This window comes from Sceloporus occidentalis, unplaced genomic scaffold (genome assembly GCF_023333645.1).
Source record: "Sceloporus occidentalis isolate IW3139 unplaced genomic scaffold, rSceOcc1.0.p SCAF_27, whole genome shotgun sequence".
NCBI classification, from domain to species: Eukaryota; Metazoa; Chordata; class Lepidosauria; order Squamata; family Phrynosomatidae; genus Sceloporus; species Sceloporus occidentalis.
Genome location: NW_028317007.1, coordinates 8,451,172 through 8,466,059, shown reverse-complemented (window position 1 = coordinate 8,466,059; position 14,888 = coordinate 8,451,172). Strand labels below are relative to the sequence as shown.

At 39.6% G+C, this 14,888-nt stretch overlaps 1 protein-coding gene across 1 annotated transcript in view; it reads left to right on the top strand.

Moving 5' to 3' along the window:
• Positions 1–12,427, top strand: part of LOC149299902 (UDP-glucose:glycoprotein glucosyltransferase 2-like) — an 85,724-nt gene extending 73,297 nt beyond the window's left edge. Inside the window, exons 35-38 of the mRNA XM_089485857.1 lie at positions 3,178–3,338; positions 3,420–3,534; positions 9,048–9,164; positions 12,236–12,427. Coding sequence (XP_089341983.1) covers positions 3,178–3,338; positions 3,420–3,534; positions 9,048–9,164; positions 12,236–12,427 — 585 coding nt within the window. The remainder of the gene's footprint in view (positions 1–3,177; positions 3,339–3,419; positions 3,535–9,047; positions 9,165–12,235) is intronic.
• The last annotated feature ends 2,461 nt before the right edge of the window (positions 12,428–14,888 follow it).

The following is a 14,888-nucleotide window of genomic DNA, read 5'->3' as shown; positions in this document are numbered from 1 at the left end:
AATCCGGACCCCTTTGTGTGGTTGCAGGGGCACACGGAGATGGGTACAGCAAAGCACCTAGCAGTGTCACGTAACCTTTGGTAGAGATGCAGCAGCTCATTGTCTCATTGCTTCCCCTAAACATTTTAAACCTTTGCATGTTGGGGTATTGCAGAACACAAATTGGTGTTTCTTACTGCAGTTGGACATAATATAAAATACACATTTGGGATTTAATTTAAGAGAACACATGATGGTGAAGCATTACATTAGAAGTGGAAGATAGAGAGGAGGTATAACAAACTTAAATATATGAAAATAAAAAAACACTGGCTTCTACATTTTTTGGCTGGCTCATAGATCCAAGCCAAATTTGTCCGACCTCTAGTTACATCAATAGTCTTAAAATCCTAGGAGGAACACATTACTGTCTTTCTCTTAACTTACTGAATATCCCTACACAAGGCTTTCATTTCTGTATTTTTCCATCCCCCATCCTTGTAGTTGTAAGTTGACGATGTTGAGTGTTTAAATGATCTGTGTCTTGCCCGTAGCTACTAAGGAGATGAACCTAAGCCTGCTTTAATGAGAAAAGCGTAAGAACCAATGCTTTAGTAAGCCTTACAAATCCATGTCAGGCTCTGGAGTTGAAACATATTTAGTCTGAATATTAACAGTTTGATGCCTAGCTCATCATCAAATGGTGTGTTTGGAAATGTCACCTTAAACACTTCTCACATGTCTAAAAGGTTCACTGTGCTATAGTTATGTACTGGAAGGGCATACTTGTGACAGGGCCAGGCTAGCTGGCTCATGTGTCATATGAAGTTTAGCCGGGTCACGGAGCACTTTTGTGTAATATATGTAATATGTTATATTGTGTTTATTGTGTAACCGGCCCAGAGACTGATGTGGATTCAGCCCCAGCCTTCAAAGAGACGATCCTATAATCTGGCTGGGGCTCTTAATCAGCCAACACAGCCCTGTCTGCCCAGACGGCACCCGCACTACAGGGGGGATAACACAGGTGGGGGAACCCATTGTATTCTGTAATCCCCTCACCTGATACATCCCCTGTATACAGATGGGATTTGTGATGGGATGTGGCTGATGGGATTGGGGGTTGGGTTCGGTACACATTGCATTGAGATTGTATAAAGTTCTGTGTGTTTGTAATAAAGAGAGTTCTTCTTGGTTTACTACGAATGGTGGTCTGGATGATCCGTGGATAGCTGAGTGCTATCCGTATGAGGGACTGACTGGTGATTCCTCAGACCTCAAACAGGGGTACCCAGCCTTGGGTACGGTGACCCTGTAACAATACTCACTAATAATGAATAACATGCCAATTTACTGCATTATTTAGCAGTTGTGATAAGACATGTGCGCTAAAATACTAGGCAGGATCAGGGTTATTGACATTAAGCTTGTAGCTGGACAGAAGAACTGTCACTTTTTACTTACAGATTGTCAACATTGCACCACAAAAGAAACGATACAATTATGATTTCTCAGACGTGTCCATATATTCCAGACTGTTTCATAGTGTTTGAGAAATGGTTTGTGAAATACATAGCAGGGAAGACATATTGTTTGATATGATCATCCAGTGCAGTATAAAGAGTTTACCAGGCTTGTCCCTATGTGAACATAATAGGGGATACAGGGCTTAGTGGAGCAAATCAGTTCTTGCCTGTGCAGTAAACGCCTTCAAATTCGTTTTTTTTTCTCTATTAAAAGTTTATATTTTAAAGTCAGTATACACTTAACTTCACAGAGTAACAAATACGTGGTAATACAAATCCAACAACACAAAATTAAAAAATATAAAAACTTGAAAACACTGCCAATAATTATGCCCATAAATCTGTCAAAGTGCAAGAAATTTCTGGTGAGTGAACATGAAGATATAGGTCTGCTATACCCTAGAAAGTGTAATTAGTCAATGGCCATTCAAGAGAGGGGTTACCAAAAGCATTGGAGTCAAGAGGTAGATGTATAAATTGGGTCCTGTCCATGTAAAAGTTGCTACCGTGGAGATTTCACCTGAACCCTGGTAGTAAGAGGCAATAAATTGATATGATTGCAAGACACAAAGACATACATCAATCAGAAAATGTCATACTGTATATAAAAATAACAATTTCGACTTGAAGAGAGCCGTTGTAGGTTCTAAGGGCTCATCCAGTGATGTAGAATAGTCTTGAGTCCTACAGCAATGAGTGTTCGTGTAAGAGTTATTTATGATACTGAAAATTTAAATAGAGGTGTGAGGGGAAATATAGGTTTTAGTTCTGATACAGCATAAAGGTCTGGATACCCCTCCATTGCCATAGGTAATGCATCAGCTCAGTGGTCACGACAGCAATATGTTTGACAATGTGCCCATTCCATAACTACCAGACGGGGAAATATATGCCATGTGTAGAATCTTCTTGTAGAATCAACTTCTTTGAATTAGTCTGTAATTATCTAGGAGAATCTAGGGTCAGCTATAGTTTCATACAAGATTGGATGGTGTCATGGTCTTCATAGAAAAGGGAGAGTCTAAAAGAGTGTAGTAGAGTATCCTGTGCTGGTTGGCCTTATCAAGGAAATCGTGTAATCGATTATTCCAATCAGTTTTGGAGAGAATTCTGGAGATGAACCTGTGGATTTGAAGATAATGGCACTGCCATATGGGAAGCTGAGGGAACTTAGCTCTAATGGAGGAAAGGACCCGTATGGATTTTGAGGTCATATTTATGAAAGGGCAGATGTAATTGATACCCAAGCAGTTTCACTGTGTGAAAGGGGTAGAAGTGTTACCTCGCTGAAACTGGATTTTTGAGAAATGGGAGGGGCAAGGAGAAATCCTGTACCCATTGTACAGCGCTACGGAATTTGATGGCGCTATATAAAACAATAAAAAATAATAATAATTTGGACCACAAGGTCTGCCAGGCTTGCACCATACTGTATAGTGTTAATGTGACACTTATAAGATGATTTTGTTGTCTTCACGCTTGGGTTGTGTCTGTCCCTGTAGTCTGGTCATGTCTTCTAAATAAGAACTTTCAGTTTGCAGATCCTTTACTGTATAGTGACCATCGCTAACATCAACCCTTTTTTTTTTATATTGGTTTTGATTCATTTTCATATAGTCCTGTAACAATGAAATCAAATGTTTTTTATTCCCTCCATGTTTTTGTGAAATAGATTGTGAGGGCAGATTTAAAAGAACTACGTGATTTTAACCTTGGAGGAGCTCCTTATGGCTACACACCTTTTTGTGACAGTCGTAGAGAAATGGATGGGTACCGTTTCTGGAAGTCTGGATATTGGGCATCACATCTTGGACACAGGAAATACCACATAAGGTAAATGCAGCACACTTTCACACCATTATAGGTGATGTTTTATTGTGTGCCACTTCAAAATGTAATTTTATAATTTTTCAGTGCTTTATATGTGGTGGACCTAAAAAAGTTCAGGAAGATCGCCGCTGGGGACCGGCTTCGAGGTCAATACCAGGCACTGAGCCAGGATCCAAACAGCTTATCTAATTTGGACCAGGTAAACGATGCGCAATTGTGCAGAATAAAATGGTGCCCAAAATTATTTAAAGATAAACTTGATGAGCATATGGCCTTGTGAGCTACATCTATAGATATGGGCAGATCTTTTGAGTCTTGGTTTGTTGCTTGGATAAAGTTTAGGAAATGTATTCATGTATTAATTTGCAGGAATCTTTGTAGAAACTTCTACATTGTTAGTACATAATTCTCTCTCAAATTAGTAAATTTAATCAGGCTTCCTAGGGCGTGTATATACACACTATACGGAGAAACGTATTGGACATACCACCCTTAATCATTGAATTTGGATGTTTCAATCAGACCCATTGCTACAGTCTGCATTTACAAACACTTGTGAATTCAAGTGTGGTACTGTGACAGGATGCCACCTTGCAATAAGTCAGTTCCTGAAATTTTATTTCTACTAGATATTCCACACTTAACTGGAAGTGGTATTATTGGAAAGTAGAAGCATTTAGGAACAGTAGCAACTTAGCCACAAAGGATACAGAAGACCACGCAAAGTAACAGAGCATGGTCACCAAGTGCTGAGGTGCCAACGCTCAGCCGATTCCATAGCTAAAGAGTTCCAAACTTTCTCTGGCATTGATGTCGCCACAAAAACTTTGTAGCGGGAGCTTCATGAAATGGGTTTCCATGGCCAAGCAGCTGCATGTAAGCCTTACATCAACCAAGTACAATGCCAAGCGTCTGATCGACTGGTGTAAACCACTGTGCCACCGGACTCTGAAGCGGTGGAAACGTTCTGTGGAATGACAAATCACACTTCTCTCGCAGTCTTATGGGCAAAGCTGGATTTGGCAGATGCCAGGAGAAAATTACCTGCCTGATTGCATTGTGCCAACTGTAAAGTTTGGTGGAGGAGGGATAATGGTATGGGGCTGTTTTTCAGGGGTTGGGCTAGACACCTTACGTCCAGCTTTAGCATACCAATACATTTTGGACATAGCTATGCTTCCAACCTTGTGGGAACAGTTTGAGGAAGGCCCTTTTCCAGCATGACCGTACCCCAGTGCACAGAGCAAGGTCCATAAAGGCATGGTTGGATGAGTTTGGTGTAGAAGAACTTGACTGACCGCACAGAGCCTTGATCTCAAACCCATATAACACCATTAGGATAAACTGGAACGGAGATTGCGATTCAAGCCTTCTCGAGTGGCTGACCTCACAAATGCTCTACTGAATGAATGGGCAAAAATTCCCACAGAAACACTCCAAAATCGTGTAGTGTGTGTGTATGTATATTATGTTATCTTACAGTCAGCTCTGTTGTAGCATATATCCTAAAAGAATGTGAAGCTGACAGATACAAGATTTGAAAGAGCAGTTCTTTCTTTCATGTTCTAAAATGTATTGATATAAAAGCAACCAAAGAGTAAAAGTAGCATTTAAATAATCTTTTAAACCTGTCAAATGGCTTTTACTTCATGATTTATGTTTCTTTGTGTGTATGGTAAGAATCTGAGTGCACTTGTGGCTAATGTTTGAACACCTGGTCTCATGGACTGCATTGCTCCTCTCTTCATGAAGTCTTTCAGCGAGTTATTTTGGTTTCCTGCCAGTGCTAAAGAATATAAAGTGTATCTCCGCCACTGTCTGTTTACTAGGGTTCTTTTTTACCTCAAATATTAGAGGTCATGAGCATTGCCATAAGGGTGTGATATAACATAGATTGGAGATGGCAGAACTGTTTCAAATGCAAGAGTATATAATTTTAATATAAAACCCATTAAAATCACATTTCCTTCTCTTTGAAAATACACACTGGAAATAAATTTAATGCAGGTTTGTAAATGTCCATTAGAAATCACACAGAAAATAGTATATTATTGAACACTGGAAAAATTGTAAAAAAAAATATTTAGAAAATACATAACTGATTTATTTTCCCGTCTTTGTATTTCTTACTGAAAGGCTTATTTTTCAGATAATGTATTAGTTTCCCGGTGATGTTTCCAATATAAACAGCGAATCTGTTTTATTTAATTGCATCTGTATGACCAAGCATCTCTAGGATGCTTTGGGTTCCAACATATTCTGCTTAATGAATAGTTGTATTCTTCTCTGCTCTATCCTTACTGATTACCGTAAATTGTTAGCATTAAAAAAACAAAACAAAAAAACCTTTGGCTAATGGGTTGTCTTTCTAGATGGTTCCTTGATGGACGTACTAGTTAGGGGTAAACACATCCATTGTGAGGGATTTATTGTGGCACCTGCAGAAATTACTTACATGAATATATTGTTGATGCATTTTCTTCCCGTTTTATTTTCTGTTGGTCTTCAGCTCATTAAGAGCAATTTTTGTTCCCGACAGTATTGTAGTATTTTTACGAATGCCTTTAAAACACAAAAAATAACTTGAATGCATTATCACTGCTGCTGGTTACCCCGATTCTTGTGGCGTTTATGCAGTTTACGGACTTCCGACGAAAATCGATTCTAAACTGCAGGCTCTAGAATGGCACTTACGGATTTAGCCATTTCAAAAGGGTGAGCCAGGCATTGCATTGAACACAGAAACATTCTTCTCAAACATGTAGTTTCCCAATTTGTCATCAAAGCACAGCAAAGATGTAATTAAAACAAAAATATATTTGTGAAAGTGTTAGGAAGGAAAAGTATGGTATTGTGTGCGTGTTTTGTCATTGCAGCCCTAAACTTGCTTTATGTGATCGGGAAGTCCCTCTTCGAGGCTTTTTGAGTTTTTCAATATTTTGTGATTATTTTTTGGTAAATCGTTCACTTATCCAGACTAGGGCTGCAACTAACGATTATTTTCATAATCGATTAGTTGGCCGATTATTTTGTCGATTAATCGGATAAAAAAAATGAATGTAAATTTTTCATTTATTTAAAATAATTTAATAAACAAATGATGTTAAATACAAACAGCAGAATAAAAAAAAAACTTTGATAAGATACATTTCTTGTCTTTATTTCCCAACCAGCCCCCCCAATTGATGCACATTTGAGCCCAGGCTTGCCAGGCTGCCTCCCACACATGCCACTCCACGCTGCCCCCCACACATGCCACTCCACGCTGCCCCCCACATATGCCACGCTGCCTCCCACATATGCCACGCTGCCTCCCACATATGCCACGCTGCCTCCCACATATGCCACGCTGCCTCCCACATATGCCACGCTGCCTCCCACATATGCCACGCTGCTTCCCACTTATGCCACTCCACGCTGCCTCCCACATATGCCACTCCACGCTGCCTCCCACATATGCCACTCCACGCTGCCTCCCACATATGCCACTCCACGCTGCCTCCCACATATGCCACTCCACGCTGCCTCCCACATATGCCACTCCACGCTGCCTCCCACATATGCCACTCCACGCTGCCTCCCACATATGCCACTCCACGCTGCCTCCCACATATGCCACTCCACGCTGCCTCCCACATATGCCATTCCACGCTGCCTCCCACATATACCACTCCACCCCCACATATGCCACTGTGCCTGATACGCCTTATACCCCCTGATACACCACTCCATCCTCCCCAGACATGCCACACTACCTCCCAGACATGCCACGCTGCCCTCCCCACATATGCCACTCCACTCTACCCCCAGATATGCCACTGTGGCCCCAGATATGCCACTGTGGCCCCAGATATGCCTTATACACCCTGATACACCACTCCGTCCTCCCCAGACATGCCACGCTGCCCTCCCCACATATGCCTTATATACCGTATATGCCTTATACCCCCAGATATGTCACTCCGTCCTCCCCTGATATGCCTTATACCCCCCAGATATCTCATAGTCCCCTCATAGAGTCACAGACCCGTTCACAGCACACTGACACCATACTTTTATAAATAAGTACTGGGTTAATCTTCACTGCCCCCAGGATTTAGATTCCCCTTAGTTTGGCCCCCCTTTATCTCTAACTGCACCTTAAGTTAACTTTAATAAATTAATTAAATTAACCCTCAGTCCTCATCATTAAATTAACCCTAAACACCCCATTAACCATAACTACCCCTAAATTAACTCTAAATACCCCATCAAAACAACTACCCTAAATCAACCCTAAACACCCCATTAACCATAACTGCCCCTAAATTAACCCTAAAGACCCTGTCAACCACAACAGCCCCTAAATTAACCCTAAACACACCATTAACCACAACTGCCTCAAATTAACCCCAAACACCCCATTAACCACAGCTGCTCCTAAATTAACCCTAAACACCCCATTAACCATAACTGCCCCTAAATTAACCCCCACCTCCCCTAACTTTCAGCAGCCCAAATATTAATTTTATACTTACAGTTAGATGAGTGTCACAGCCATGTGGTTCTGGCCTTCTGGGAGAAGGAAGGGGGCGGGGCCAGTTGTCACAGTGATTACAGGGAGGGGCTGGTAAGTAGGAGCTGCTGCTGTGAGTCACTGAAACGGATTATATAATGAGGGCTATTTTTCAGAGCGTTTGCGCTGAAAAAACCCCTCATTTTATAATCGATAATAATCGATTCAACTAATCGATAATGAAATTCGTTGCCAACGAATTTCATAATCGATTATTATCGATTTTATCGATTAGTTGTTGCAGCCCTAATCCAGACACAGGCATTCTCTTTTCAAATTGTATACTATTTAATGATGTGTGGGCATACCAAGTGAAACGTTTCCACCGTTTTCATAGATTGTATTCCTGCTTAAATACAGGTGACAATACCAAATGATTTTACCACCCGAGATGTAAAAGTTTTCATAAGAGCCATATGTTTGTGCCCTTTAGTGAAGCACGTAATTGAACCTTTATGATGGAATTTAATCTACCAGCCACGTAGGAGATACTGTAGATACATAGCTGGCCATCTGAGCTCTATTTGCCAGCCACGTATCTCCTATATAGAATTGTGTACTAAGTGATCATGCAAATTGTTTAAAAGTAATTCCTGTCGAGGGTTAAAGAGAATATGCTAATTGATCTCTCAGAGTGAATAAAAATGAAATAAAAAGGACCAGGACCGTCCAACTGATCTATACTGAGATTGGCTGGCATGTGAGGTAGAAAATACGGATCCCTGCTAATATGTAGACATTGAGTGTGTCACGGAATGATTCCTCAAAACGATCAACATAAAATAAGAAAAAACTAAATAAAAATGTCAAGGGCATGCATATGTATTTAAATATACTTATTTTTTAATGTCAAAAATGGTGTAATGAGCTTTTTTGGATGATGCCTCCATCATACACAGCCAGAATACTGATGGAAGTAGTCGGTATTTTAGGAGATATTTAACATTCTGTAGATTTTAGTCTTATTAAGAGTTCTATACAGCGGGTAGTATGTTATAAAATTATATAATATGATCAATGCAGGTGAAAGTATTTTTTATTATGATAGAAGTGTTGTAAGCTTGTACCAAAGTGTCTTAATGTGTTAAAGTTATTGTCTGCTGGTGCGCTATGAATAAACGTCCTGATTTTTTTAATTTTATTTTTTTTACACACAGGACCTACCAAACAACATGATTCATCAGGTATCAATAAAATCCCTTCCCCAGGAATGGCTTTGGTGTGAAACCTGGTGCGATGATAAATCCAAGGAAAAAGCCAAAACCATTGACTTGGTAAGTGGTTGGTAATGGTTACGAAGGGTATGGACCCTGTGACAGGGGGATTAAATTCTCTAAAACAGCAGCAGGTTCATTTCATCTCACAGCCTTCATTATGAAGAATTGCTGAGCTGGAATTGTATAACTCATAGTTAAAAAATGAGATGATTTTCACGAAATCTCCCTATTACCTATGCATTATGCAGGACTAGCTTAGCCCTTGCAGTACTCCTTCTATCAGTGCCTGTCTGGTGATCACGAGGCAGAGTCTAAGTCTAGCGGCTGCCTGTTGACGTAGATGCGGCCAGAAGCTGGATATGCACTGATTTGATACACACGTGAGCATGAACACCCAGCTTGAGGCCCGTGAGCCAGATGGCCAATCTTACGTTACAAGGATGCCTATTAAAGTACCTTTTAATATGCATTATTCCAAAATGAAATAAAACACACAGAATTTTCAGCCACTGCTAGATCTAAATGCATGTGGGTTCATCATGTGCGTGAGATGCATTTGACCCTCCCCAGGTCATTTAGCTGGTGGGTGGAGAAAGAGCCAAATGCATTTGTTGGGGGGGGATCCACAACCACAAAAGAATTTAAAGGGATCACTTAGCTGGATTGGCCCTTTAAACAATGCATAATTAAGTCAATAAACTGGAGCTCCTAGTGTTCCACTTTAGTAAATAAACCCAGACCTGACTGAGTCCCACAGGGCAGCTAAAAATTCAAAATTTACACTAAGCTGCTTTTTTTAACAGAATATCAAGGCAGCTTGAAATCTTCCCATAATGTTAGTGTCTCATTATCTTTCAAGCATCGCAGTCATAGTGTGAAAAGGGAATTAAACCTGATTTATCATTGACCATTCCTAGAATTGTGCCAATACTTCCACTGAGTTGATCTCATCTCTTTGTGCTCATCACTACTACTCTTATGCCATAATCGCTCTTGTTAAGTGAAAGACGGTCATTTCTTTTTACGTTCCCCTTCCTCTTCGATCTTGTTCCTTTTCGAATTGGCAAAGCTTCTAAGCCAATTAGACCTGGACATCCCGTTTGTGCTCACAATAGGGTTTGATTCCCTTTCTGTATAAGCCTTTATTGGAAGGGTTACTTTTCGGACGAGCACATGGTTTGATGTGGGAATTAAGTATGACAATCTTGTTGCTAAGCTTTCTGATGGAGGATACTGAATTTTGCTTGCAGAGCTGTCAGGGTTGCTAATGACAGTAGTCAAGCAGCTGTAGGCAACAAATGAATCATTGTGGAAGTAAAGAGATTATTGCCTTTCCTTGAGGCCGCTTCTGTTTTTAAATGCAGTTTTGTTTTTTATTGCATTTTGTAGGAAAGTATTTATTGTAATAAGAATGGTGTAAACATGTTTCATTTATAAACACTGTACACGTTTACACCGTGTCTCTGATTCCAGACTGGATTACACTACCCTTCAAACAAAATGTAGTAGTTTGTGAATGAAAAGCACATTTTGTCCATTAAAATACCGTCAAGTGGATCAGAAATACAGCGTAGAATGTTGTAAAGACTATTGGAGCTGGAAACGGCAGATTTTGAATGAAATATCTTCATAGCCGTACAGAGGCCCTTTGACTCCCATCACTCCTGTGTTCCAATGGAACTTTGTGTTCACCGATCCGAGTTAAAAGTTTAAAAGGCTGATCATTAAAAAAACCCTTCTGCAATTATGTATCACAGCTAGAAGTTGAAGAAGAAGAAGAAACTTTAGAACGGGAGTGGTTCTGTGTAGTTTAGAAGAATCCCAGCCTGAGTACAAGCATTTCAATTAAAAACAAGAACAAATTTCTAATAGAACCCTGTAAGAAGGTCTGCAGGAGAGCTGTAGTTTCAACTCCTTGCCTTCACTATACATGATGAAGAGATTAACTGGCCCCGTATAATGTATAGTGAAATCAGCATAAGTGTCCTTACCCATTCAGTTATGCATTTTACACGGCCAGCCCAGTCATTCTTGCTGGAAAAACCTTTTAGTAACCCAATAGTTCTGACCTTTCATAGTTGAACAGGAATGATGTGAGCTGAAACAAGCACTCTTCTGCAAACTCTCTTTTTAGTGAATAAACTCCATCTGTGTTGCGCTGTCATGTCATCCTGTTTGTGTATATGTCTGTTATGTGTATATATACACATCAATTAAAGGTTAACTGGACTTTTAAAAGATAGAGGATTGCACAATTTTATATCTTGTTGTAATGTTTCTAAAAATATATATTTAGACATATTTTTTAACAGTTTGTGGCAGTTTCATTGGTATTTAATTTTTTTGAATACTTTATTGTAAGTCACTGGAAAAGTATTGGTTTGCTTATAAATGTGTCCTTGTTGCAAAATATTTTTTTGGAATTGTAAAAACTCAACACCTCATGGAATGCCCTAATGTCCGAATATACGTTTAAGTTTGTTTTCTTTACTAGGTACGCAGAATAGTCTCCTTTGTGCTGTTAATAGAAATTGACGGCTCATGTTCTGCGCATGCCTGAAGGGGTGATGTGTAATAAGCCATGGGGAAAGATCTTATCCGTGGGCTTGAAATTATCATTGCATAGGAAGTGTGTTCAAACTATAGAATAAAAATGCAATAGATCGCCTGGGAACCATCTAATACTGTAAATGCTCAATAAACTATTCTATAATCTGTCAAAGGCTGGGAAGTCAAATTGTATTATTGCCTGGGGTAAGTAGGGCAAAGTGGCAGCTATTCAGACAGCATCTTAAAGTTCTTGATAGCCTGTGGCATAATGTATTGATTTAAAAAGCTGGATATATCTGTAGTTATACTAACACTCGGGATATATGTGTATTTTAGTGTATTCTGTATTGTTCTGTTTAGAAGCTTTAGAAGTTCTCTCAAGAACACTGCATGTTTTGGGTTTTTGTTTAAAGGACTTGAGCACTGTTTACAAATCAATGAAAAGTCCATAAAGGAGTAAACTTGAACACACAGCAGAAGCTGACTTTGGTTTTTGTTGTTTATCCCTAAATGTTGGTACAATATACAAGACAATATATTGTATGATAGTCATCATAGTCATGTTTTATATGTTCTAGTGCAACAATCCCAAAACAAAAGAGCCCAAGTTAAAAGCTGCGGCCAGAATTGTGCCAGAGTGGAAAGACTACGACGCAGAGATACGGCAGCTGCTGAAACGAATCGAAGAGCAGAAAAGTAATGGAACGCAGCCATCTGAAAATGGTAAAGGATATGAGCATAGTGGCAAATATGGCACAATGTCGCTCTAGGTTCTTTAAATTAGGAGTTGCCTCCCAGCCCTGGGTAGTGCCCCCTCACAGCACACTCAGATCTGCACATGCAGGGAGTGCTTGGTTCACGTTAAAGATGGAAGCCTGTCTGAATGTTGCCGATAACCTGAGGGAAAAAAGTTTGAAGAACACTGCTCCAGAGACTCCTAAATATCGTTAAAGCTGCTAGTTTGAACGTATGTTATGATTATGTCCAGTGTGCATACATTACGGTATGTGCTTTATGTCAATATACTTTCTAAATGCAGTTTTCGACAAAAAACATATTTATTAAAAATCGGCCTGGTAAATTTCTCGAGTGCATCGGTATATCCTAAACCAGTAGTCAGTGGAGTCTTAAAAAAAAAGCCTCTACGCTGAGCCATGGCTTTAAAAAGAGGATGTACGGCTGGTCATGTTTGTCCAAAAGTGTTGTGTATTGAGCATGCCAGAACACTGAGAGGGGATAATTATCTTGCTTATTATTTATTTGCTCTTTTTCTTAGAAGTTCACACCATTTTTTTTGTGTTTCTACAGGCACACAACATGATGAACTTTAGCGTTTTCCATGGAGTGACCTTTCCGCAGGAATGTTTCACCACAGCTTTTTATGTGATAAGGAGTGTTCCACTTAAAATCTTTTTTATATGGATTGAAAAAGAATTTGGAAAACCCACACGCAAAAATATTTGATCAGGCCTTCTTGTATAGGTTTCTTTCTGCCACATCTGTCACTCTTCTCTGGCCTTTGTAGCCCTCCTTATCCTGTACTCTGTGGATGTTTTATTTAAAACAAATATACCTGTGGTCACATAACGTTTGAATTTCAGGAATTTTCATCTGAACCTAGTTTACAAAATTGTTCGAATTTGCTTTGTATGTATCTTCAGGTCATAGTAGAATGTACATTTATTTCAGACAAGGTATGCATTAGCTGAGAAATGCAGCATGTTCCTAAACTACCTTTTCTATTTGGAGACAAGTTCTTGTTTTAAAAAGTGTCCTTGGCCAGTAATGTTCCCCTGTATAACATCTCAGCATTTTGTCAATGAGGTGTTACCATACCTGGGACAGTCTTTATATATGACATACCCAGTCTTCATATATGAACTGGAAGAGGTGGAACTATGAGAAGCGGGTCTAACTAAGCTGGCTGAGATTTGTAGAAGAGTGAATGGAACCAGGCAGACATTGATCAGAGTTACACACCAACCAAGAATGCAATGCGGCCTTGGAGGCCTAGGACCCTGCCCTCATACCTATAGCGTCTGGAGCATCTCTACAGCTTACCTCATGAGACCCAATACTGTTAAGATCGGTTAAATAGGCATGGGAGAATCCCAGGGGCTATACAAACCACTGGTAGAGAAGGTCATAGCACTGCCTTATGTTTTATTTTTAAATCTTAATGACTCAGAGCATCTCAGTCAGCATATATGTGTATTATGTTTATTGTGGTTAGACATGTGAATACATGGAGTTGGTATGTGTATATGTAAGTGTGTTGTGCACGCATAAACAGACATCATTGACAAGCTTTATAATTTTACATTTAATATTCTATGCACTCAGCTTTCATATGAGTGTTCATCCACAGCATGCAACGTCCTGTCTGTAACTCCCTAATCCATTAATGGTGTTAATAGGATCACATCTTGTTTATTTATCTTGCCCTTTCTATAATTATTACTCATTTACATAGGTGAGCCCATGGTTTTTATGTCTCTGAAGATAGAAAGGGGTTTATTCACTAAAAGGAGAATTGGCAGAAGAGTTGTGGTTCTTTGAGGGAAGAAGGGATGTTAAGGGGTTGTTGGGGGAGGGCCCAAATATAGGATCGGCCCCTGCTGAGCCAGCAAAGCTCTTCCTGCAACAGAAACTCACTGGGGGGTGCCCCTTCACAATGTATAATGAAATAAAGAAGCTGAAACACAACTGTCCTGTAAACTTGCCCTTAAGTAAATAAAAAATCTTTGAACCCCCTAACCATTTACAAACTGCTTATTCTGCTGCTAATTTCCACTCAGATAGTGACCCTTTGGTCTGGAATTTCCTTCCTACTCTTGATCGGATTGGAGGAATGCTGCAGTCTTGGCACAGTTACACAAACAGCACTTTTCTGGGTTAAGATGACATGTTCCGTTGGGTATACTATGTGTACAATGGATATCAATGCTGAACATAAAATTATTTCTGCACATTGCTGTTTTGTTATTCTACAATCCATATATGTAATTATAAATGACAGATGTTGATGAGGCATTGCTTAATTAGCAGTGTTTCAGTGTTTTGTAAGGTTTTATAAGAGTTGAGCAATATCATTTTAACTCTAAAAATTGTATGCACTCAAAAAGGTTTTGCATAAGAGTAAGTGGAGTACTAGATTTCCTGAATTTTTTTCTTTTGCTATATTTCAAGACTCAAGGGTATTATTTAATAATACTTTTAAAGTTCATCTGA